Source organism: Cervus elaphus, chromosome 22, assembly GCF_910594005.1.
Source record: "Cervus elaphus chromosome 22, mCerEla1.1, whole genome shotgun sequence".
NCBI lineage: Eukaryota > Metazoa > Chordata > Mammalia > Artiodactyla > Cervidae > Cervus > Cervus elaphus.
In genome coordinates, this window is record NC_057836.1 from 51,489,875 (window position 1) to 51,515,175 (window position 25,301).

General features: G+C 40.8%; 1 protein-coding gene across 3 annotated transcripts in view; it reads left to right on the forward strand.

Annotated features, from left to right (window-relative positions):
• GLT8D2 (glycosyltransferase 8 domain containing 2) overlaps positions 1 to 25,301 on the forward strand; it is a 50,262-nt gene that overhangs the window by 15,379 nt on the left and 9,582 nt on the right. For all 3 annotated transcript variants that reach the window (XM_043881606.1, XM_043881607.1, XM_043881605.1), the window contains 3 exons: positions 17,034 to 17,080; positions 18,382 to 18,474; positions 21,653 to 21,824. In XM_043881606.1, the coding sequence (XP_043737541.1) occupies positions 17,062 to 17,080; positions 18,382 to 18,474; positions 21,653 to 21,824 (284 nt within the window). In that variant the 5' untranslated portion in view covers positions 17,034 to 17,061. The remainder of the gene's footprint in view (positions 1 to 17,033; positions 17,081 to 18,381; positions 18,475 to 21,652; positions 21,825 to 25,301) is intronic.

Genomic DNA, 25,301 nt, shown 5'->3' on the forward strand with positions numbered 1-25,301 from the left:
CATCTGCATGTGCTGTGGAAAGAGGCAGTCCCTAGCTGTCTGGCCCCGTGCAGCCAAATATCCCAAGCGACACTGGTTTGTTTCTCTTTTCCTCCGAATGTTTTGGTGTTGCATCCATACACGGAATGCTTTTGCATGCCGCATGATGGAATTCTGGGTCTCCATCTCACTCAGAGCTGTGCAGGGCAGTGGTGAGAACATGGCTCTGGGGTCTGACTCACAGAGACGAGTCTTTGCACTGCCGCTTACAAGCTTTGACTCTGGGCAGCTCTTCCTATTTGTAAAAGAGGAATTAAGCGACATCGTGTGTGTGAAGGTGTTGTGTGCTCCGTCTCTCAGCTGCGTCCAATTCTTTGTGGCCCCACGCGCTGTCCATGTTCCTCTGTGTGTAGACTTTTCCAGGCAAGAATATATTCCAGGGCATCTTCCTGACCCGGGGACTGAACCCATGTCTCCAGAGTCTCCTGCATTGACTCAGTCATGTCTGACTCTTTGCAACTTCGTGGACTGTAGCCCGCCAGGCTACTCTGTCCATGGGATTCTCCAGGCAAGAATACTGCATTTGGTAGTCATTCGCTTCTCCAGGGGATCTTCCCAACCCAGGCATCAAACCCAGGTCTCCTGCATTGCAGGCAGATTCTTTACCAGCTGAGCCACCAGGGAAGCACCAAAGCTTTGTCGAGTGACAAGTGACTAACACTTTTACTTTCGTGTGTCTGGAAGGACATAATGCAGGATCCGCAGGGTAGTGAGCCCTCGGGGAGGGAGGGAAGCTTCTCTAGTGGTGCTGAGGATGATGCTGGGGGTGGAGAAAGTGACCGTACATCCTGCACTGGGCCATAGCCCCGCTTTGGATACACGGTCCCCCCCAGTAGTCCACCAGCTGTTCCTCACATCCACCCAAGTTGTCTCTCCAGGGCCCAGCATTCTTCCTTCTCCTCGAACACCTCTCCTTCTTTCTTCCACTCTGCCTCTCTTTAGTTCTCCTGCCTCTTCCCTCGCTGAGAGAAAGACATGCTCACCAAGCCACAGCCCTCACCGTTTCATTCCTAGTTCCCAGGGAGCTTGATTCTAAAGACGTCTTTTATTTCAGCATCTGCCAAAGAATGTTCCAAAGAAGATAGTCCCATGAGGAAAATATGTTCTGTGAGCCATATCCGTCTTTCAGCACACTCAAGTCATGATGGCATTTTCAAAGTCCTGAGAAGTTCCGCAGAAATCTGCTTGTTTGTTTAACACTGCAGTTCCCAGTTGATTCTGAGCCATTTTATCACATCACATAGCTTAACGTGTTATTTCTCTGCAATATACTATTTTTTAATTTAATTTTTATTTTGGGGCCATGCTACATGGCATGTGGGATCTTAGTTCCTCAACCAGGTATTGAACCTGTGCCCCCTGCAATGGACACATGGAGCGTTAACCCCTGGACTTCCAGGGAAGCCTTGCAATATCCTCTTCTGCCCACACCTGTTTTTATCTTGGTTCCTCTTATGGATGTCCTACATCCTACCTCCCCCCGTGAGCACCCAGGATAATTGGTCATACCTGACATATGGATATGTACAAAGTCTGGCCTAAGGTGGGTAGCAGGAATCAGCAAATGTTCATTGCAAAGGGCCATATAAGGGGCTTTGCAGGCCAGGTGGTCTCCATCACGATGGCTCTGTTCTGCGGAAGTAGTGTGGAATCGGCCATGGAAAAAACATCAAACATCAACATCAAAGAATGAGCCTGGCTATGTTCCCACAAAACGTTATTTAAAAAAAAACAAAAAAAAAACAGTGATGGGCAGGATCTGGCTGTAGTTTGTCGACACCTGAACTAAGGCCATGTTGTAAAGAATGCTTGAATCCAACGCAGGATAAAGCAGGATGGGTCCTCTGCAAAATGAAGACTTCCCTATCCAGTGTATTTTGGTGGATCTGGAGTAAGGCCTTCATGCTCCGGCAAAATGTAAAAAGGCCAGAGGTGTCTTGTTGAAGGTCAAATTCCTGAGTCCTGGTTTTGTCCTTTTTCTTCTCTTCAAGTGAACCCATGCTCCTGTCCTGTTGATGACTCTGTAGCCTGCCTGGTTTAAGCTGAAGTGCCCTACTGACTGTGTTTTATGCACCTGTGAACTTCAGAGTCGAGTCTTACAGAATTCCGTGAAATCACAGATCTTCTTGGCAGGTCTCTTAACCTCTCTGAGATTCAGTTTTCTGGGATAAACTGGGAAGAATAAACTTATAGGGTTGTTGTCGGAATCAAATTAATTTATTTACATGCAAAGGTCTTAGAACAATGTCTGGCTCATGGAAATTACTACGTAAGTGTTTCCTATTATCTTTGTAATGCATTATTTCATCTAATCTGCAAAACAGTCCCATTTCACAGATTGGGTTTTGTAAACACAGTAAGAAATGAGGCAGAACCAGGATTCAAAGTCACAAAGCCTGTGTTGTTTCCACTCAGGTATATGCTCTGCTGGATTTAAGTCATTCAAAAGTACATTTTAGGAGCCCTCACTTTTATCTTCCTTTTGATTCCCAGGTCTTTTCCCATTGCTCTTTACCTGAACCCATGGCAGACATGATTAATCAATCACAGTGCTCTCTTTTTTCTTTCTTCCTTTCTTTCTTTCTTCCTTCTTTCCTCTCTCTCTCTTTCTTTCTTTTTCTGAGTCTGGTGATGGCTTTAGACGCCATCTCCATTTATCAATTCTGAAAGCTCCTACCAACTGATTAGAGTTGGCATGTAAAATAAAACTTATGGGCTCTGATTTTTGGAATACTTTTCTGGAGTCCTTCCCAGTTTTGCCTTTTCTTCCAAGGCAGAGCTAATCCCCTCAGCAACTGCCAGGTCTCAAAACATTCTTTCCAGATTTGGCCGCAGCCCCAAACTCTGGCATCTGGTAAACAACTCCCCATGCAAGATCCTCCTTGCCACCATTCGGGACCTTTTCTAGGGATTCCCTCCTTCCAACACTGGCAGTGAGGTGACACCCCAGCTGCCTCTTTCTTGCCGTCCTATAGTCAGGCCTATGGGCTCTGAATGCTCAAGGCTTGACTAGTACTATAGGGAAACCACAACACAGAAGTCACTCAGCCTAGGAAAGCTTACAGAAGTGCAGAGGATACAGTTCTGGGCGTCCTTGTTGTGAAGGTAAGAGAAAGGCCGAGGCTAAAAGCAGAGGGCTTGGGTCTTCTTCTTGGCCTTTCTCTTATTTTTCTTAGGTGTGATAATGGCATTGTGATTATACAGGAGGATGTCCTTGTCCTTAAGAGATGCATGATGAAGTATTTAGGGCTGGAGAGCCATGTGTGTGTGCGTGTGTGTGTGTGTGTGTGTGTGTGTGTGTGTGTGTGTGTGTGTGTGTGTGTATATAAGGAGGGAGGCAGGAAATGGGGAGAAAGAGAGAAAGGAAATATGGTAACATGTTACCAATTGGTAAATCTGGTGTAGGGTATTTGAAAATTCATTCTTTCAGCTTTTTGTAGACTTGAAATGTTTCAAGTGATAAAGAAAAGTAAAACCAAACTAAAAATAAGGATACTAAAGCTGAGTGTATGCTTCCAACTAATTTGATATAATTATTAAACAATAAAAATAGTCCCTGTGACAGCTGTACCAGGGATGGATTGGGGAAGGGGAGGGAGCAGAGATTCCAGAGGTAGAAAGTCCAGGTGGGGAGTTCCTGCAGCGTCAGTGAGTGAAATGAGGCGGGATAGAAAGAAGAGGGATTAAGAAACAGGAGGTGTAACTGTCAGAATCAGAGGTTGGTTGAATGCGGGATTGGGAGGAAGCAGAGGAGGATGCTCAGAAAACGCTGAAGGAGCTTCTGTGGGGCAGGTGTTGATTTCAGGTGAGAACAGGTGATGTTTGATGTTCTTGTGCAGCTTCCTGGAGGAGAGGGCCCCTTGCTCATCCCTCCAGTCTGTAAATATTTTTGAGAGTTTCTATCTCCGGGCACTTGTGCTGGGCATATGGTGATGAACAAAAACAGACAAAATACCCTACATCTACGGAACTTGTAGCCTATCATTGGATGTTGGTGGTTTAGTCACTAAGTCGGTGTCCGACTTTTGCGACCCCATGGACTGTAGCCTGCCAGGCTCCTCTGTCCATGGGATTCTACAGGCAAGAATAGTGGAGTGGGTTGCCATTTCCTTCTCCAGGGGATCTTTCTGACCCTGGAATCAAACTCAGATCTCCTGCATTGCAGGCAGATTCTTTACCAACTGAGCTATGAGGGAATCCCCTACTGCTGGCGGGGGCGGGGGGCGGGCAGACAATAAACCAGTGAAAAATGGGCGGTGTGTTGGATGGTGGTCATTGCTGAGAAGAATATAGACTTCCCTGGCAGTCCAGTGGTTAAAACTCTGTGCTCCCAACGCAGGGGGCATTCAGTCCCTGATTGGGGAACTAAGAAGTAATATGTGTGTTGCTGGGGTTAGGGGGTTTTGCCTGAGTCTGAGCAAAGTGAAGAAGTGAGCCCTGTGGGTATCCGGGAGGAGTATTCCAGGTGAAGGCAACACCATCCCAGGTGCCAGGAGTGTAAAGGGCTCTGAGGCAGAAGAGTGTCTGGCAAGGAGGGCAGTGTGATTGGGTGAGATCTTATAGAACACTGTATGGACTTCAGCTTCCACTCTAAGAGAAATAGAGGGGCCTTGGAGAATTCTGAACAGAAATATAATATAAAAAACAATCAACTAAAGGGGGACAGAGGATGATGCTGATCAGGCCAGGGCAAAGGCAGTACAGGCGGTAAAGATTCTAGATGTGTTTTGAAGGTGGAACTGACAGGCTTTGTTGTCAGTCCATCTGTAGGGAAGGAGAAACAGAGAGGAGTCAAGGACAAAACCAAGCTTGTTTTCATGGAGCAATTGTGAGAATGGAGTTGGGGAAGATGATGGTGGGGAAACATCAGGAGCTAAGATTTGGACGTGAGGATGCCTCCAAGTGGAGATGCCCACAGACACTTGGCTTTAGGAGTCTGGAGTCCACATGAGAGAAATGGACTGCAGACAGTAATTTGGGAGTAATCAGCATGTAAATGGTGTCTCAAGCCAGGAGGGGCTTCCCAGGTGTGAGGTGGTAAAGAATCCACCTGCCCACGTAGGAGACGTGGGAGACGCAGTTTCAATTCCTGGGTTGGGAAGATCCTCTGGAGAAGGACATGGCAACCCACTCCAGTATTCTTGCCTGGGGAATCCCTTGGACAGAGGAACCTGGTAAGCTTATAGTCCACGGGGTTGCAAAGACTTGGACATAACTGAGCTACTGAGCACACATGCATTCAATCCAGGAAACAGGGTGAGACTGCCTAAGGCAAGAATTTAGAGAGAGAAGAAATAAAAAATTGAGTCCTGAGTTGTTCCACCATTTAGAAGTTCTGGAGATGAGGGAATAGCCGAAGAATCTGAGAATGCGTGATCACACAGTGGGTGGGAAAGCAGGCAAGTGTGGGGTCCCATAGGCTACACACAGGATGTGTGTAGAGCAGGAGAGAGCTGGCAGGCGGTCTGCACGGCCGTGCACTGGGTCCTCGTCCGTGTAGGAGTGAGTCTTGTGATGCATTTCCTCAGGCAGGAGCCATGATAGCTCAGAAGAGCTCTCTCAGCCTCTGCCCCAGTTTCTCTTGGCCCCAGATCTCTGCTTCTTACTCTGTGTCTTCTTAAGGTATCCTGCAGCCGTTCCCTCAAGCTCCCGTCCCTGACCTCTCCCATCGTTCCACCCCTTTACACCTCTGCTCCCTCTGCCAAATCCACACCATCAGCTCCTCTCTAGAAGATGCAAACATCTCTTGGGCACCTACTTAATTAGGACGCTTTTGCCTGCAAGTATTGGAGACACCACTTTAAGCAGCTTAAATGGAATGTGCCACCATCAGAGATGAGATGAAATTGTAAAGAGAGGGAGAAAGATGCCAGTCAGGCATACTGAATCTCTGTAACAATCTCATATTCTTTTTAAAAAGTAAACAAAACAGTTTTATCTTGGAAACCTTCTCAAGAACTCCTCTCAGCCTTGCATTTCAAAATCACCCTAGAAGTTTTCCTAGAAGAATTTGTTTCAGGAATTCCCTTCCTTGGCTCACCACCGCTGTGCCTTGCAGTTAGATGTGCCGTATCCAGTTTCTGAAGCCTCTTATTTTATCTTAAACAGAGTTTAGAGTTGACAACATGATGGACAGGAAAAGATAGCACCCTTTTCAGATGCATCGACACTTACTCTTTGGCATGACCTTAGTAGTTAGAGTAACCGAGCACTCAGGGGAAAGTAGACCAACTTCCCTGGGAGCTGTGAATTTCATCAACACGCAGTGGCATCTGTTACCTGGAGCCCACCTCCCCTGCCTCTGGGGTAGCCAAAATAGCTCTTCAAGAGTCCTGTGGTTAACGAATATCAGCTTTGAAATCAGAAAGCCCTAATGTCAAATCCCTGTCCCACCATTTAAATACTAGCTGTGTGATTTTGAGCAAGTTATTCTCTCTGAGTCACAATTTCCTCATTTGAAAAATGGAATTAGTAATATATCCATCTGAGTTTGTTCATAAGAATTAAAGGAAATAATAATGTACCTAAATGGTCAACATAGAGCTGGGTGCAAATTAAGCTCTGTAAATGGTAGCTATTATTATCATCTGGCCCCTGCAAGCTTCTCTCTATATGTGCACACTGTTTTGGTTACAAGGAATGCGTTTGTTTAAGGATCCTTGTTTGCAAGAAATGGAACATCATTTCAAAGCTGTTTAAGGAAAAGACGGGAATTTATTGGGTTGGCTTACTGGGATATCCAGGGAGGAGCTGGCCTCAGGAATTCAGAGCCCAGAGCCTTCTGGCCTCCCTCTCATTCTCCCCCATGGTACTAGATGGTCTTTGGAATGGAACAGACATGAGGTCAAAGACCATGTTAGGTTGACATCTCCTCAAAAAGTTAGCTTAACTCACCTCAAAAAGTTAGCTTAACACATATCATCTAGAATAGTAGGTGGATAAAAAGTACCTGAAACCAGTCACAGAAGAATAATAAATAATGTGCTTTTTGACTCAATTCTTCCCCAAGTTCATGAGGAGAAAAGGAAAAGGGCCATTGCCAATGCACTCAGAGCTCCTGGGTGTACAGTCTAAACCCCGGTAAAATGAAAGAGGCATTGTAGCCAGTTGTTTACAGTGAATTAAAGGCTTGAATCAAATCCCTGTTGAAGAGTTTCCCCAGATCACTGCCAACAGGTTCTCACAACACTTTGGTTCATAAGGAATCCCTGGAGTACTATGATGCCTTGCCTTTCCTGATTTCATCCCTCGGGGTGTCTCTGTCCTGTTGCTAATTCCTAAAGGTTAGTAATCTTTGTTTGCCGACTGTTACCTCTGGTCAAATGTCAAGTTCAGAAGTTCCTGAGAAGGAAAAGAATTAAGAAGCATCAATTTAATTTTAAAATAAACTTTGAGTTTTCAAGACAAATTGTTATTTATGGCAAATTAGCTATTTTTCTTTCTCTTCTTTTTTTTTTTTTAAGATAAAGGAAATCAGTTTTCAGCTTCTGGAAAATGCCACAAAGAAATGATTGAATATGTGACAAAATTTAATTTTAGGTTTCCAAGCTAAAATGAATTTTAAAATCTAAAATTCTAATGACTATACTTCATGCTTTTACATTAAACTTACCCTGCTATCTTCTGCTTCTCTTAATGCCCACTGCTTCTTCTAATGAACATATAAGATATTATGATAAGCATATAGATCAATGGTGAACTGGGATAACTGGGAAGCAGAGTTATAAGAGGTATATTTTGAGAGCACAGTTTGTTAGCTCTCTTGAATTTTCAGAGCACAGATAAAATACTCTAGAATATTGTGCAAAGATAGAATGGATTTTGCCAAATGTTTGGTTGAAACTTTTTAACAATGTATCAGCCTTTTTCCTGTCTCCTTAAGCTTGGTGCTACTTGGAAAATGTTGTTGAATCTTTATTTGATTATATAAGTTACTTTTTAGCCACTGATTGTTATCCAGATCTATAATTCTTGTAAAATGCATAGGAGAGAATAAGAAATCTTTAGAACACATGTCATCCTTTAGATTCAAACTCCTTGACAAATTAAACATTAAAGAAAAAAATTAATTCAAGGGAAAGGATAGTCTTAGCAAATGGTCCCAGAGCAACTGGACATTTATATGATTAAAAATGAACTTATACCTCATGCCGTATAAAAAAATGACTCAAAATGGAAATATAAAACTACAAAACTCTTAGAAGGAAATGCAGGGGAAACTCATCATGACCTTGAGTTAGACTAAAAGTTCTCAGATATGACATTGAAAGCATGATATAAAACAGAAAAAAAAATTGATGAAATGGACATCATCAATATTAAAAACTTTTGCTTTGCAAAATTTGTTATTAGAAGAATGAAAAGAAGAGCCATCTGCTGGAGGAAAGTATTTGCAAATCACATATCTAAGAAAAGACTTGTATCCAGAATATGTAAAGAACTCTCAAAACTCAAAAATAAGAAAGGGACTTTCTTGCTGGTCCCGTGGTTAGGACCCTGTACTTCCAATTCAGAAGGTGTGAGTTCAATCCTTGATCAGGGAACTAAGATCCCTCATGCCACAGCGCGTGGCCAAAAAAATTAAAAGGAACAAATTATGAATATATAAAACAGCAAGTATGAATCCCAAATGTCTCTTGCTAAGCAAAAGAAGAGTTTCAGAGACTTCCCTGGTGGTACAGTTCACGGGAATCCATCTGTCAACGCAGGGGACACAGGTTTGATCCCTGGTCCAGGAAGATTTCACATGCCGAGAAGCAAATAAGCCAGTACACCACAACTACTGAACCTGTGTTCTAGAGCCTGAGAGTGGCAACTACTGAGCCCTTGTACCCTAAAGCCTGTGTTCCGCAACCAGAGAAGCCACTGCATTGAGAAGCCCACACGCTGCAACTAGAGAGTAGCTCCCGATTGCCACAACTGGAGAAAAGCCCACTCAGCAACAAAGACCCAGCACGGCCAAAAATAACTAACTAAAGAAGAGTCTCAGAAGGTCGTAAACTGTGTGATTCCACTCATATGACATCCCGGACATGGCAAAACTATAGGGACAGAGACTAGATCAGGGGTTACCAGGGGATAGGTGTCAGGTCGAGTCCATCTGCGAGAGGGCAGTGCAGGGGAATTCCTTGGAGGTGCTGGAATTGTTCTTTATTGCATTTGCTGGGATTATCACAAGAATTTATGCATGTGTTAAGAATCACAGAATGATAGTCTACTATATGTAAAAATTTAAACATTAAAAAAAATCAGCAAATCAAATTTTGAAGTTGATCTGATATGCCTTTAATCACTGACATGTCACAAGAAGGAAGCCTTTTTTTTTTTTTAAGCAAATATACTGAATTTTTATTGTATGTCACCAGTTGCGTTTCCCTGAGTGAAGCACTCTTTCTAATTATGGAAGTTCACAATAGGAAATTTATGGAAATATGGACACTGCAAAGAAATGACCTTGTCAACATATTTCAAGTGTCTTGGCAGAATAGTTCTTATAAGGCCAATTCTTTATCCTTTGAAGAGGTAGTTTCCTCTCCTGTTAGAAGAAATTGTTCCTGTAATATATCTAGTTGATAGATGGCTTGGAATTTGCTATGCATTTGTCTCAAGCAAAAGAAGTAAGAAGTGGTTCTGGGAGAAGATGAGGATGGTCGATGATGTGACAGCTACTCTTCACTGTGTGTGTGTGCACGCGTGTGTGTGTGCGCATGTGTGTTTAGCTTCTCTTGTACTTAACTATTGATTTGACTGAGTAGGTAGTGCATTTGTGCCATTCAGCATTCTATGGGTGCCAAGGCTTCTGTTTATCAGTCAGAACAGACCAGTGGGACATCAGTGTTGCCCATTTTAATTCATTGGTGTCGAGAGCCATATTGGTTATTTAGTAAGTCCTGTAAGATCACCAAGTGAAAAGTCTCCTTCTGTTTTGTGTCCTGGGCCCTTTTTTATTTTCTATAACGTTCAGTGAAGAACAACACTGGTCTATTTGAAGTTGTGAAAAGATGGATATTGTTATTACTCCTGGCAGTGTACAGCTATGAAAAACAGGCAAATCTTATCCCAGATCAGTCTCTGGCATGCCTCCAGCCGTCCTTTGAGGGCTTTCTTTTTCATTCGTGCTCCTCATCCCTGGCAGTTGCCTTGAGAGTCAACCTGCTCCTCTCCTACTGTTTGCCTGGGACAATTTCTCATTCTGCAGCGCACAACAGCCCACCCCTCAGCTCCTCCCCACCCGACCCCCATCCCCTGCCACACACACACAAACACACACACACACACACACAAACACACACATACAGACACACACACACACACAGACACACACACCCAAACACACACACAGACACACACACCCAAACACACACACACACATACAGACACACACACACACACACACACACATACAGACACACACACCCAAACACACACACAGACACACACACATACACACACACAAACACACACACACATACACACACAAACACACATACGCACAAACACACACACACACACATACCCAGACACACACACACCCAAACATCCAAACACACACACACATACACACACACCCAAACACACACACACACAAACACACACACAGACACACACACAAACACACACACATACACACACAAACACACACATACACAGATACAAACACACAGACACACACACACAAACACACACACACAAACACACACACACATACACACACATACACACACACTCTGTGAGTCTGGGGCTACACAAAGCTACAGCACAAACCTGGCAAATCTTCCCAAAGAAGCAATTTTACTAGACGGTGAAACATTAAAAATGTCAGTTTTCTCTGACATCTTAACCTAGCTGTCCTTTGAATCAGCCCCAGAGATTCTGTAATCTTTAAACTGAGATGTGCAGATGCTTAAAGTGTCCATAGGTACGTTTCATTTCCTCGGGCACTTAGATGAGAAAAATGAATCTTTAATTTCACTAACCTTTCATTGAAATTGAGCATTTCCTTCCCTTGTGAATATAGGCAACAAACCACAAAAATAACTGTGGTACCTGTGATTTCATCATCAGTATAAATCAGATGTTTTCCTATTACATTAAAGTTGTTACAAATATCTCACATTTTTTAAAGCTCATCACTACCTCAAGTTACAGTAAGTATTCTACGTGCTTAATAAAGAAGTATATTTGTTGGTAGCTCACAAATTTGTTTTTTTCCCCCAATATTTTGATGGCTTGCTTTAAAATTTTATCATTCATTTTCTTTGTAACACAATATACCTTTTAAGCTTTTAAAGATATTATTCTGGGAAGAGATCTGTAGGAGTCACCAAACTTCCAAGATATTTGTGTCAAAAAAAAGTTAAGATTCTAGCCATCTGCCATCGATTTGGAAATTCAAAGGAAATTAACTCTCCTTTCCCTGATGCAATATTCCCTCCAAACTTCATACCAGTCCTTGACGGCTTCCATTCTCCTGTCCACTACCCACAGAGCTTTATAGATCAGTTGCTTCTCTCTCCCACCCTCCATGTTCAAAATAAAGAACGTGCCCTCTTCCCTTGATTCCTCTCAAATACAGCAATGTGTGTCTTTAGATTCATGGGAAAAGCAGTGTGGAGGCAGGGTGGGGATTAGAAGGTGCCGAGCATGGCAGAGGCTGCAGACTGAGTATTGGAAATTTCAGTTCTTCGAAAGTCCTTAGAGCCCACCTGTACAGGGAAAGAAGTTCTTTTTGTTGTTGTTGTTAATTTATTTTTTATTGAAGGATAATTGCTTTACAGAATTTGTTGTCTTCTGTCAAACCTCAGCATGAATCAGCCATAGGTATACATCTATCCCCTCCCTTTTGACCCTCCCTCCCATCTCCCTCCCATCCCACCCCTCTAGGTTGATACAGAGCCCCTGTTTGAGTTTCCTGAGCCAGACAGCAAACTCCCGTTGGCTATCTATTTTACATATGGTAATGTAAGTTTCCATGTTACTCTTTCCATACATCTCACCCTCTCCTCCCCTCTCCCCATGTCCATAGGTCTTTTCTCTATGTCTGTTTCTCCACTGCTGCCCTGTAAATAAATTCTTCAGCCCCATTTTTCTAGATTCCGTATATGTGTGTTAGAATACAATATTTATCTTTCTTTTTCTGACTCACTTCACTCTGTATAATAGGTTCTAGGCTCATCCACCTCATCAGAACTGACTCAAATGCATTCTTTTTATGGCTGAGTAATATTCCATTGTGTATATGTACCACAACTTCTTCATCCATTCATCTGTCAATGGACGTCTAGTTTGCTTCCATGTTCTAGCTATTGTAAATACTGCTGCAGTGAACAATGGGATACATGTGTCTCTTTCAATTTTAGTTTCCTCAGGGTATATGCCTAGGAGAGGGATTGCTGGGTCATATAGTGGTTTTATTCCTAGAATTTTAAGGAATCTCTATACTGTCTTCCATGGTGGCTGTATCAGTTTACACTCCCAACAACAGTGTAAGAGGGTTCCCTTTTCTCAACACCCTCTCCAGCATTTATTGTTTGTAGACTTTTTAATGAGGGCCATTCTGACTGTTGTGAGGTGAAATATCTCATTGTGGTTTTAATTTGCATTTCTCTAATAATGTGTGATGTTGAGCATCTTTTCATGTGTTTGTTAGCCATCTCTGTGTCTTCTTTGCAGAAATGTCTGTTTAGGTCTTTTTCCCACTTTTGATTGGGTTATTTGTTTTTCTGGCATTCAGTTATATGAGCTGCTTTTATATTTTGGAAATTAATCCTTTGTCAGTTATTTCATTTGCTATTATTTTCTCCCATTCTGAGGGTTGTCTTTTCACCTTGATTATAGTGTCCTTTGCTATGCAGAAGCTTTTAAGTTTAATCATGTCCCACTTATTTGCTTTTGTTTTTATTTCTGTTACTCTAGGAGGTGGGTCATAGAGGATCTTGCTTTGATTTATGTCATCGAGTCTTCTATGTTTCTGTCTAAGAGTTTTATAGTTTCTGGTGTTACATTTAGGTCTTTAATCCATTTTGAGTTTATCTTTGTGTTTGGTGTTAGGAAGTGTTCTAATTTCATTCTTTTACAAGTAGCTATCCAGTTTTCCCAGCACCACTTATTGAAGAGGCTGTCTTTGCCCCATTGTATATTCTTGCCCCCCTTGTCAAAAATAAGGTACCCATAGGTGCATGGGTTTATTTCTGGGCTTTCTATCTTGTTCCATTGGTCTATATTTCTGTTTTTGTGCCAGTACCATGCTGTTTTGATGACTGTAGCTTTGTAGTATAACCTGAAGTCAGGAAGGTTGATTCTTCCAGCTCCGTTTTTCTTTCTCAAGACTTCTTTGGCTGTTTGGGGTCTTTTGTGTTTTCATGTAAATTGTAAATTTTTTGTTCTAGTTCTGTAAAAACGCCATTGGTAATTTGGTAGGGATCACATTGAATCTGTAGGTTGCATTTGGTAGTATAGTCATTTTCACAATATTGATTCTTTCTACCCAGGAACATGGAATGTCTCTCCATCTGTTTATGTCATCTTTGATTTCTTTCACAAGTGTATTATAATTTTCTGTATACAGTTATTTTGTCTCCATAGGTAAGTTTATTCTTAGATATTTAATTATTTTTGTTGCATTGGTGAATGCAATTGATTCCTTAATTTCTCTTTCTGATTTTTCATTGTTAGTGTATAGAAATGCAAGTGATTTATGTGTATTGATTTTGTATTCTGCAACTTTGCTAAATTCACTGATTAGCTCTAGCAATTTTCTGATACTATCTTTAGGGTTTTCTACATACAGTATTATGTCATCTGCAGTGAGAGCTTTACTTCTTCTTTTCTGATCTGGATTCCTTTTATTTCTTTTTCTTCTCTGATTGCTGTAGCTAGGACTTCCAGAACTATGTTGAATAATAGCGGTGAAAGTGGACACCCTTGTCTTGCTCCTGATCTTAGGGGGAATACTTTCAGTTTTTCACCATTGAGAATAATGTTTGCTGTAGGCTTATCATATATGGCCTTTACTATTTTGAGATAGGTTCCTTCTATGCCCATTTTTTGAAGAGTTTGAATAATAAATGGGTCTTGAATTTTGTCAAAGGCTTTTTCTGCATCTATTGAGATGATCATATGGTTTTTATCTTTCAATTTGTTAATATGGTGTATCACATTGATTGATTTGTGTATATGGAAGAATCCTTGCATTCCTGGAATAAACCCAACTTGATTATGGTGTATGAGCTTTTTGATGTGTTGCTGAATTCTGTTTGCCAAAATTTTGTTGAGGATTTTTGCATCTGTGTTCATCAGGGATATTGGCCTGTAGTTTTCTTTTGTTTTGTCTTTGTCTGATTTTAGCATCAAATAGATACTCATAGAATGAGTTTTGAAGTGTTCCTCTGCAATTTTTTGAAAGAGATTTAGAAGGATAGGCATTAGCTCTTCTCTAAATGTTTGATAGAATCCTCCTGTGAAGCCATCAGGTCCTGTGCTTTTGCTTTTTGGGAGATTTTTGATCACAGCTTCAATTTCAGAGCTTGTAATTGGGTTGTTCATAATTTCTATTTCTTCCTGGTTCACCCTTAGAAGATTGAACTTATATAAGAATCTGTCCATTTCTTCCAGGTTTTCCATTTTATTGTCATATAGTTGTTCATAATAGTCTCTTATAATCCTTTGAATTTCTGCATTGCCTGTTGTAACCTCTTCTTTTTCATTTCTAATTTTGTTGATTTGATTCCTCTCTCTTTTGTTCTTGATGAGTCTGGCTAAGGGTTTGTCAATTTTGTTTATCTTCCCAAAGAACCAGCTTTTAGTTTTATTAATCTTTACTATTATTTCTTTCATTTCTTTTTCATTTATTTATGCTTGGATCTTTATAATTTTCCTTCTACTAATTTTGGGATTTTTTGTTCTTCTTTTTCCAATTGTTTTAGGTGTAAAGTTAGGTTGTCTATTTGATGTTTTTCTTGTTTCTTGAGGTAGGATTGTATTGCTATACACTTCCCTCTTAGAACTGCTTTTGCTGCATCCCATAGGTTTTGCGTTGTCATGTTTTCATTGTCATTTGTTTCTAGAAATTTTTTGATTTCCCTTTTGATTTCTTCAGTAACCTGTTGGTTATTTAGAAATGTGTTGTTTAATAAGTTCTAATGGGTGATTGGCATCTCCTGTCCCAGGATCTTTCTCCACCTTACATGCTGTTCTTTTTGGGCTGCTGCCAAATCACAGGATTCCAGCTTATCATTTACTCTTAGCTTTCTTCTTCTCTCACCTCTATCCATCCATCTATGCATAGAAAACCTTGATTTCATAACGAAGAGTTTTCTCCCCAAAAAGAGCTCTTCTGACAATGAAAGGAACTGTTTTTTTCAGATATTTTTGTACCAGTTTACATGAATTTAAAGGTAAAACAAGAAACTTGTTAGGTATTTTCAACTCACTGTGGATGACTTTGAGTGTCTGCTGTCCTTTGTCATCAGAATTTCTGTGGGAATGTTTGATGAGAAACATTGCTTTAGGGATTTAAGGAAGACAAAGGTGGATGAAAGGGGTCCATGCCCCTTTACTGGCCCCCACAGTTTGTCTTCAGCCTCTTCGGGTCAGTCTCTCCCTTGGTCCATTATGTTCCAGCCACACTGAGCTTCCTGTGATGCTTGGGATCCTCAGCCCCAGGGCCTTTGCACTTGCTGTTCCCTTTGCCTGGTATGCTCCTCTGCATTCTTTCCACTGGCTCCTGCTCCTTCTCCTGGTCAAATGTCATCTCCTCAAGGCTTTTCCTGATTTGTCTTCAAGATGCTTCCCTACCTCCATTCATGTTTATTCTAGCAGCTCTGTTGTATCCTTTATGTCTAATTATTTTATTCATAATCTACTGATAATTATTTTGTTTTATTACATTTTAATATCTGTTTTTTTCCCACTGAAAATGGCTCCATGTTAGGGACCAGGACTGGTTTTTTACTGCATCCCCAGGACATAGCACAGACTTTTAGTAGGATCTCAGTAAATGTTTACTGAATAAATGATTGAATGGGGTGTAAGTGTCCTCCTCTGAGGAAGGTTCTGTTTTCTTAAGGGATTCATAAAGATGTAGAAGTGTCCTTATCAAAGGAAGGAAGTTATGATAGCAGAGGAAAACGTATGGAATTGATATTTTATATCAAGGAAGCTTTCTTATGTGACATTTCGTTTAGTTAGTGCCATCTGACCTGCTAACCCAGGGGACTCACACAGCTGTTCTTTTTTTAAAATTTTATTTCTTTTTATTGGAGGCTAATTACTTTACAATATTGTAGTGGTTTTTGCCATACATTGACATGAATCAGCCATGGGTGTACATGTGTCCCCCATCCTGAATCCCCCTCCTACCTCCCTCCGCATCCCATCTCTCTGGGTCATCCCAGTGCACCAGCCCTGAGCACCCGGTCTCATGCATCCAACCTGGACTGGCGATCTGTTTCACATATGATAATATACGTGTTTCAATGCTATTCTCTCAAATCATCCCACCCTCACCTTCTCCCACAGAGTCCAAAAGTCTGTTCTTTACATCTATGTCTCTTTTGCTGTCTCACATATAGGGTCATCGTTACCATCTTTCTAAATTCCAATATATGTGTTAATATACCGCATTGCTGTTTTTCTTTCTGATTTACATCACTCTGTATAATAGGCTCCAGTTTCATCCACCTCACGAGAACTGATTCAAATGCATTCTTTTTAATAGCTGAGTAATACATTGTGTATATGTACCACAGCTTCTTGAAGAAGGTAAAAGATTACCATTGGGGGCCTTTTGCACATTTTTTACAACCAGAGAAATCAATCTGAAGAGGTGAGATCTACATTCACAAAATAGTTTCCAAAATTCTAAATTCAGAACAGTTAAGAATGATTATAAAATTTGCCATATATCAAACAGTCAAAGACATAGTCCTTAATAATTATATTATGACTTTTGGGTTGATTATCTATTAAGCAAAATTTTATTCTTTAATCCACAGGTCACAGTTTTTATCCACGTGAACCCACATGGCTTTGTTACGAAAAAGTAAGATTACAAGCTTTGGAAAGTTATGATTAAAAATAGATATTTTGGAGGACTTTTTTGATGCTGGGTCTTATTCTTTGTCTTCTTCTTTTATTTATTTATTTATATTTGAAATTTTCTTTGATTTTCATAGATAGTTTTTCCAAAGGCAATTCTTAGCATGTTTTGTTCAGGGGTAGATTTTTCATGAGAGTGGTCTGATGGTTCTATAAAAGTTGCAAATATGGTTTATTTTCTCATTTTAAATAAATATTCATGTTCCTGTCTAACTTGTAATTTGTTTTCTTATTCTTAAAGAGTCACCTCAAATTATTTACTCTTATGACACCATCAAAACCTGGATTTGCCTCTGATTTTATATCCAGTTGTTTGTGAATCTAGTGGGAAAATAATAACCTAATTGTGTTACTGTTACCCTCAGGGTAGAGCTGCCCAGTGTAGCAGATAAAAAGATAAAATATCCAGTTAGACTTGAATTTCTAATAAACTATGAATAAGTTTTTAGTGTAAGTATATCCCAAATACTACATGGGACATACTTATACTAAAAAGGGGTCAGATGGTAGAGGCAATGGGCTGCTTCCCCAAACTGGCTGTGGGATGGGAATATTAATCAGTTGTATTGACAAACTCTAAACTTTGTCTCTTCTCTTCTGCTTCTCTGTATTTCTGTTTTAAACTGAGTATAGTATCTGCTTGTCTCTGTCTGAATCTGATAACCCAGAAAGGCAGAGAGGAGATGGTGGATGTCAGTAAGGCAGAACAACTGAGCTTTAGGATGTAGCTCTGAAAGGCATCCATGAAGACTGTCCAACTCCTTCCTTTTACAAATGTGAGGACAAATGCCTAGGGGCTAGAAAATAGATCAGTATGAAGCCAATAAGTATGAATATCTTGATGCACAAAAATAGTAAATGATAATACATAATGGTTTTAAAGTCTTTATTGGGCCTTTATTGGCTTTGTTAACTCTCAAAACACCCCTGAAAGGTAATGATTATTATTACAATCCCCATTTAACAGATGAGCAAACTGAGGCTCAGAGAGGTTAAGTAATCTGTACATCAGACTGCCTGGGAAGAGCCCTGTCTCCCCTTAAACTACATCTGGTATCGTTGAGAATCACCAGTATCACAGATTAACCCTTTACTTTGCATGCTGTCTACTTGGAGAAAGGTTCTAGACTCCTGTGTATGTCAGAAATGTCAGGGAGCACATGTGTTCACACCGGCTATTCTAAACTTAATCCACAATTTCAGTTTGACAGGTTAGACTTGAACATGTTTCTATTTTTGTTTCAGTTAACCAGGTGTTGCTGTTCCTTCTGATTGTGACCCTCTGTGGGATTCTGTATAAGAAAGTTCATAAGGGGACCATGCTCAGGAATGAAGCAGGTATGATAAGTGATGGAAGCCAATCACAAAAAGATGAATACTGTGTGATTCCACTAATATGAGACAGAATAGTCAAATTCATGATGACAGAAAGCACAGTGATGACTGCCAAGAGCTGAGTGGGTGGGGGAGGGAATTATTGTTTACTGGGTATAGAGTTTCTGTTTTACAAGATGAAAAGTGTTATAGGGATGGATGATACTGATGGTTGTACAACAGTTGTGAATGTGTTTAATATTATTGAACTGCACACTTAAAAATGGTTAAGATGGTAAGATTTTTTGTAATATATTTATTTGGGTGCACCAGATCTTAATTGCAACATGTGAATTCTTAGTTGAGGAATGTGGGATCAAGTTCCCTGACCAGGGATCAAACCCCAGGCCCCCTGCATTGGGAGAACAGAGTCTTAGCCGCTGGACCATCAGGGAAGTCCAAGATGGTAAATTTTATGTTGCATATTTTACTACAATAAAAATAATTATAGAAAAGAATGAAGCAGGTAAGCAGGCAGGTAGTCCACCAAGAAGGGATACCTAATTGGGACTTCCCTGGTCCAGTGGCTAAGACTCTGAGCTTCTAGATGCAGGGGGCCTGGGTTCAATCCCTGGTAAGGGAACTAGATCCCACATGCCACAACTAAGAGTTTGCATGCCATAACTGATGATGACCTAAATGAGTGGGATAAGAGAGGTGGTGGGAGGGAGGTCCAAGAGGGGATACATGTATACATATAGCTGATTTGCTTTATTGTACAGCAGAAACTAACATTGAAAAGCAGTTATACTCCAATAAATAATAATGATAAAGTTTAGATTCTGCATGCCTCAACTAAGACCCAGGACAGCTAAATAAATGAATGAAGGAGATGAAATACTTAAGGACACAGTTTGAGTCCTTTCAATAGGCAGGTTCAGAGACAAGCAAAAATTTGGTCAGTTTCCAAGGACTTTTTGTAGAAAACCCACCAAGACTAACATTTTAGTTGTGTTCTAGAGTTATTACTGCTACTCAAACTTTAACACTTATAAGAACCCCACAGAGGGTGTGTTAAAACACCCTCCTGGCCCCAAGTTTGTTTGGCTGGTTTTTGTTTTTTTCCCAATCTATCTTTTTAAAATTAATTACTTTATTTCTGGCTGTGCTGGGTCTTCGCTGCCGTGCAGACCTTTCTCTAGTTTTTCGTTAAGTGCGGAGGCCCCCCTTGTTGCAGAGTGAGGGCTCTGTGCTGGCTTCAGCAGGTGCGGTTTGAGGGCTCTAGAGCACAGGCTCAATAGTTGTGGCACACAGGCTTAGTTGCACCACGGCATGTGGGATCTTCCCGGACCAGGGATCAAACCTGCGTCTCTTGCATTGGCAGGTGGATTCTTTATCACCGACCCACCAGGGAAGCCCCATTTGTCAATTTTTAATCAGCAAAAATAGCCTCATTTAGGGCTTTCCAGGTGATGCTAGTGGTAAAGAATCTGCCTGCCAATTCAGGAGATGCAAGAAATCACTGGGTCAGGAAGATCCCCTGCAGAAGAAAATGGCACCCTACTCCTGTATTCTTGCCTGGAAAATTCCGTGGGCAGGGGAACCTGGTGGTCTACAGTCCTTGGGGTTGGCCAAGAGTTGGACATGAGTGACTGAGCATGCACAATGGCCTCATTTAACTTAATACTAGGGGGTTAGGGCTCCAGCATTATGCATTTTAGGGATATACAATTCAGTCCACAATAGTACAGAAAGAATGACTCAGTAAATTGCTTTGAGAAAGAGAGAAGGTCATATAAGGTCAAATGTTGTTTGAACTTCGAGCTCTTTACTCCTCACATTTCACTTCCTGCCCATAAGCCAACACATTCAGCTGGCTGATCCCATTGCAAACTCCTTTCTCCATGGAAAGAAATGAGTTGCTTTTATAATAGCTGTTAAAAGAACTGTTAGAAAGCACATATCCTGACTAATTAACTGGCCATATATTTATATGTGATAAAGTGTTTGGACCACATAAATTTATCCAATAGCACATTTTTATCCCATTCAGTATTAAAATTTTAAAAAGCAATCAGTGCTATGAATACTGCCCAAAAGAACACAATATTGGCATCTAAAGATGGATATCTGTGGTATGTTATATGAAAAAAGGAAGTTACAGAGACTATGAAATTATGATTTCATTTTGGTTTTAAAATAATACATCAAATTTCATGTAATATCTATACAGTGTGTAGTTTACATGTTTTGGGTGTACATTAAGAAAGGCTTGAGAGACATACACCCAGCTGGTAGGAGGTCTGCCTTTGGAATGGAGGCTGAGAGGGCTGCAGAAAACAATCACCATCTACTGGATCCTCTTCTGTTTGGGCTGGAGTTTTTCGAGAAGTGCATGTTGATTTTTTAATAGACTTTACTTTTTAGAGCAGTTTTAAATTCACAGCAAAACTGAGCAGAAGGTACAGAGACTTCTCCCATTCCTCCTTCCACCACCCACACACACACACACACACACACACACACACACAGACAAACACGCACATACACGCACGCACAGTCTCCCCCACTATTAACATCTTGCACCAGAGTGGTACATGTGTTACATTCCACGGACTTACATCAACACATCATTATCACCAGTGTCCATAGTTAATTTCTTTCTTCTTTTTTTTGGTCATACTATGAGGCATGCAGGATCTTTGTTCCCTGACCAGGCATTGAACCCCTTGCAGTGGAAGCTCTGAGTCTTAAGCGCTGAACTTCCGGGGAATCCCCACCAGTGTCCACATTGGGTTTACCTCTGGTGTTATTCATTCTATGGGTTTTGAGAAATTTATAATGACATTTATCTACTATCATAGAGTACAGAATAGTTTCACTCAACCACTTAACCAGTGTACCACCAGGAAATCCCCACATTCTTTTTAAAGGCAAACCCAATAGTTGCACATATACTGACACCAACATCTCACTGGTCAACACTTGGTCACTTAGAGCTGCAAGGGAGTCTAGAAAAATATTCTGAGTGGTTGGCTATGTGCCAGCTATATTTCCAATGTTCTGAGAGAAGGAAAGGTTGGATATTGGAGAATGATGGACAGTCCCTTCCCTATTGTGCTGTCCTCCCCCTGGAGTGGGGAAGACAAGCTGGCCTGTGAAATTCCTTCATGTTCGAAGACTCTGGTTCTGATGTTTCCAGATGATGACTCTGAGACCGCAGAGGAGATGGAGGATGAAATTCCAGTGGTGATCTGTGCAGCAGCAGGCAGGATGGGCGCCGCCATGGCCGCCATCAACAGTATCTACAGCAACACCGATGCCAACATCTTGTTTTATGTCGTTGGGCTCCGGAACACTCTGTCCCGAATACGGTAACATGTGTACTGTGGACTTTGGAGTTTTCTACTTCCTGTTTTTTTTTTTTTTTTAATCAACTTGTTTTTTTAAAAAAGTGTATTTATTTTGGTTGTGCTGGGTCTTCGTTGCTGCTCATGGGCTTTCTGTAGTTGCTGCGAGCAGGCTGCTTTTCGTTGCGGCGGCTCCTCTCGTGGCTGAGCACAGGCTCTAGCCCTGCAGGCTCGGCAGTCGCAGCACGCAGGCCAGAGAAACAGAGTTAGTTGCTCTGAGGCACGTGGAGTCTTCCCAGACCAGAGATGGAAACTGTGTCCCCTGCATTGGCAGCTGGGTTCTCGTCCACTGCACCACCAGAGAAGTCCCTCTACTTCCTTTTAATTGTTCTCATCTTTCCTTACATGGATTCTCTGCTTTCTTGGGTCTAGTAAATGTCCTTCAAATTAATGAGAGGATAACCTGAGGTTTACCTGATGGCCTGACAAATGTGTTGCCTCGCTAAGGAAATTTCAGCAAAGCCTTGTTAATCTGGTAGGGCAGTGCATTGTTCTACAGAAGTGAATTATTTAATGCACGAAGGAAACCCAGTCCTTAAGCTATTTACAAGAGTCTTTCTTTCTCAGTTTCTCGTTTCTCTGCTTTCTTAACCTGAGAGGCTATTAACGTAATCATCTAATATGTAATCATCACTAATTATAATTCATAAACTGCAAAGTCACTTCTTTCCTATCACACACCATACTAAACCATAAATTGAAGTTGAATTTAGAAGAAATAAACAGGAGATAAAATTCTAAATGTGTTACTAAATTGCAGGATAGTTGTATAATTTTGGTATGGTGAGTGACTCCCAGACCCCAGGCGAAAAAAATGGACAGATTTGACTGCTAATATTAAAAAAATTTTAACTGATGAAAAACATTGAGTGAAACTGATCACACAACTGGTTAGGAAAACTGTCTTCAACAAGTATTGTAGACAAAGGATTACTATCCAAAATGTATAAAGAATTCTTACCAAAAAAAATTTAAAAAGACAAGCATATAGTATAAAAATGAGCACAGAATGCAGACAATTCACAGAACAAAAAACTATAAATGGCCAGCAAACACGAAAAGATGTCCCATGTTACTAGTAGGGAAATACAAGTTAAAACAATGACATATAGTTGTCTACTCATCAGGATGGTAAATCTAAATAGGATAACACCATCCTGTGCAGGAAAATGGACATGCTTATTCCTTGTTTGCACAATGTACACTTTATGTATTACTAAAGCATTTTGAGAGGACACTATGGAAATATCTAATAGAATGGCATTGTATATATATTTTGACTCACCATTCCATTTCAACAGCTGGGAATATGTACCACAGAAATTCTAGTACACACTACCAAAATATACGTACCACAATGTTAATTTTAGCATGACGTGAAATAATAAAAAAAAATTGCAAAGTGCTTAAATGTCCATCTGGACTGGAAGAATGAATATTTAAATGAACTATGGAATATGATCCAGCTATTAACAAAGAAAGAAGGCATAGAAGATCCCCAAGGCGTATTATTAAGCGGAAAATACAAGTTGCAGTCCTCATACACTGACCCAGTTTATGAATGTCTTAATTCATTTGAGTTGCTGTAACCAAATGCCACAGTCTAGATGGTTTGGCTTAAAAACAGGAGAACTTTTATTTCTCAAGTTCTGGAGACTGAGAAGCCCAAGATCTAGGGGCCAGCAGATTCGTGTCTGGTAAGAGCTCACCTCCTGGCTAGAGCAGGCTGCCTTCTTGCCATGTTCTCACATGGAGAAGGGATGAGAGGTTCACCAGGGTCTCTTTTATAGGAGTACTAACCCCATTCATGAGGGCTCCACCCTCAAGACTTAATCACCTCCTAAAAGCCACACCTCCAAATACCACTACACTTGGGATTAGTTTCAGCATACAAATATGTGGAGGACACAGCATTCGATCTGAAGCAATGAAATGAAAAGCCCCAAACTATAAATGTGTACATGTACTTGTATGTATTTCTGTAAGAAAAAAAAAAAAATAGACCCAGAAATACCCCCAGCTCTAAAAAGTAATTATTTTTAAGGAGGATGAAAGAAGTGGAGAGAACAGTGATGAAGAGAAGTTCAGGTATTTCAAGTGTTGTTTCTATCGTTTATAAGGAGAATGTATTCATGTTTGAGTTTTATAATCAAATTTCTTTTTTTAACAGCACCACAGGAGGTACTAAGATATAAAACACAATTTCTCCTTATCTAAAAGGTCCTTGGCTGTTGTGGGGTTTTCTGTCTCATTTCTCATTCTTCTCATCATTTATTATTTCAGATTGTTCACTTAGCACATTGTTAACAGCTCTTTAATTATCTGTGGGTATGAAAACCAGGCTTCCCAGGTGGCTCAGTGTGTATGGAATCGCTTGCAATGCAGGAGACATTCGACTGAAGCCCTGCAATGCAGTAGGCTTGATCCCTGGGTCAGGAAGATCCCCTGGAGGAGGGCATGACAACCCACTCCAGTATTCTTGCTTGGAGAATCCCATGGACAGAGGAGCCTGGCGGGCTACAGTCCATGAGGTCACAGAGTCAGACATGACCGAAGCGACTGAGCGCAAACATCCACGCGTGAAAACCAGATAACCAAACCCCAAACCAGATCACCAAACTCTTCTTATCACTTCCTGTTGCAGCTTGTTCACTTAGCCTGTTAACAGCTCTTTAATTTTCTGTGGGTATGAATACCAGATAACCAAACCAGAAGGATGGCATGTGTAATAGGAGTGAGGCTTTGTACTTGAACCAGAGGGAGGCATGAACTGCAGGGCTTCAGGACGTTTAAGCAGGGGCTGTTTCTCAGCTCTTGGTTGTCATCTCCACCACCCCATTTTAAAATATTTTAAAAATTCTTTTTTTGGACATATAGCACACAAACAGAGAATTGTATAAACCCCATGTACAGCTTAATGATCATCTTTGTGGATCCTTTGGTAAACACACCCCTGTAACACCAGTGCTTGGCATGGTCAATCTTTCCAGCTTTGCTGTTCTGATGGTGTTCGGGGATATTGAATTGTGGTTTTAATTTGAGGTTCCTTGATTTCTAATGAGGTTGAGCCCTTTTTTCCCACATGTTTCCTGGCCATTTGGATGTGCATGTTCAAGTATCTGGACTATTTTTCTATTGGTTGTCTCTCTTTTTCTTGTTTACATGACTTTTTCCTCCCTAGCTTTATTGAGATATATTTATAACATTGTATAAATGACTGATTTTTATGTTTCAAATTTTGCAGGTCTAAATTTTGTTTGGAAGATTGAGTCCTTCTGTCGATTTTCAAAAATAATGTTATTTATTGATTGATTTTTGGCTGTGCTGGGCCTTCATTGCTTTGTGTGGACTTTTCTCTAGTTGCAGGGAGTGGGAACTACTCTTTGTTGCGGTGCATGGGCTTCTCATTGCAGCGTCTTCTCTTATTGTGGAACATGGGCT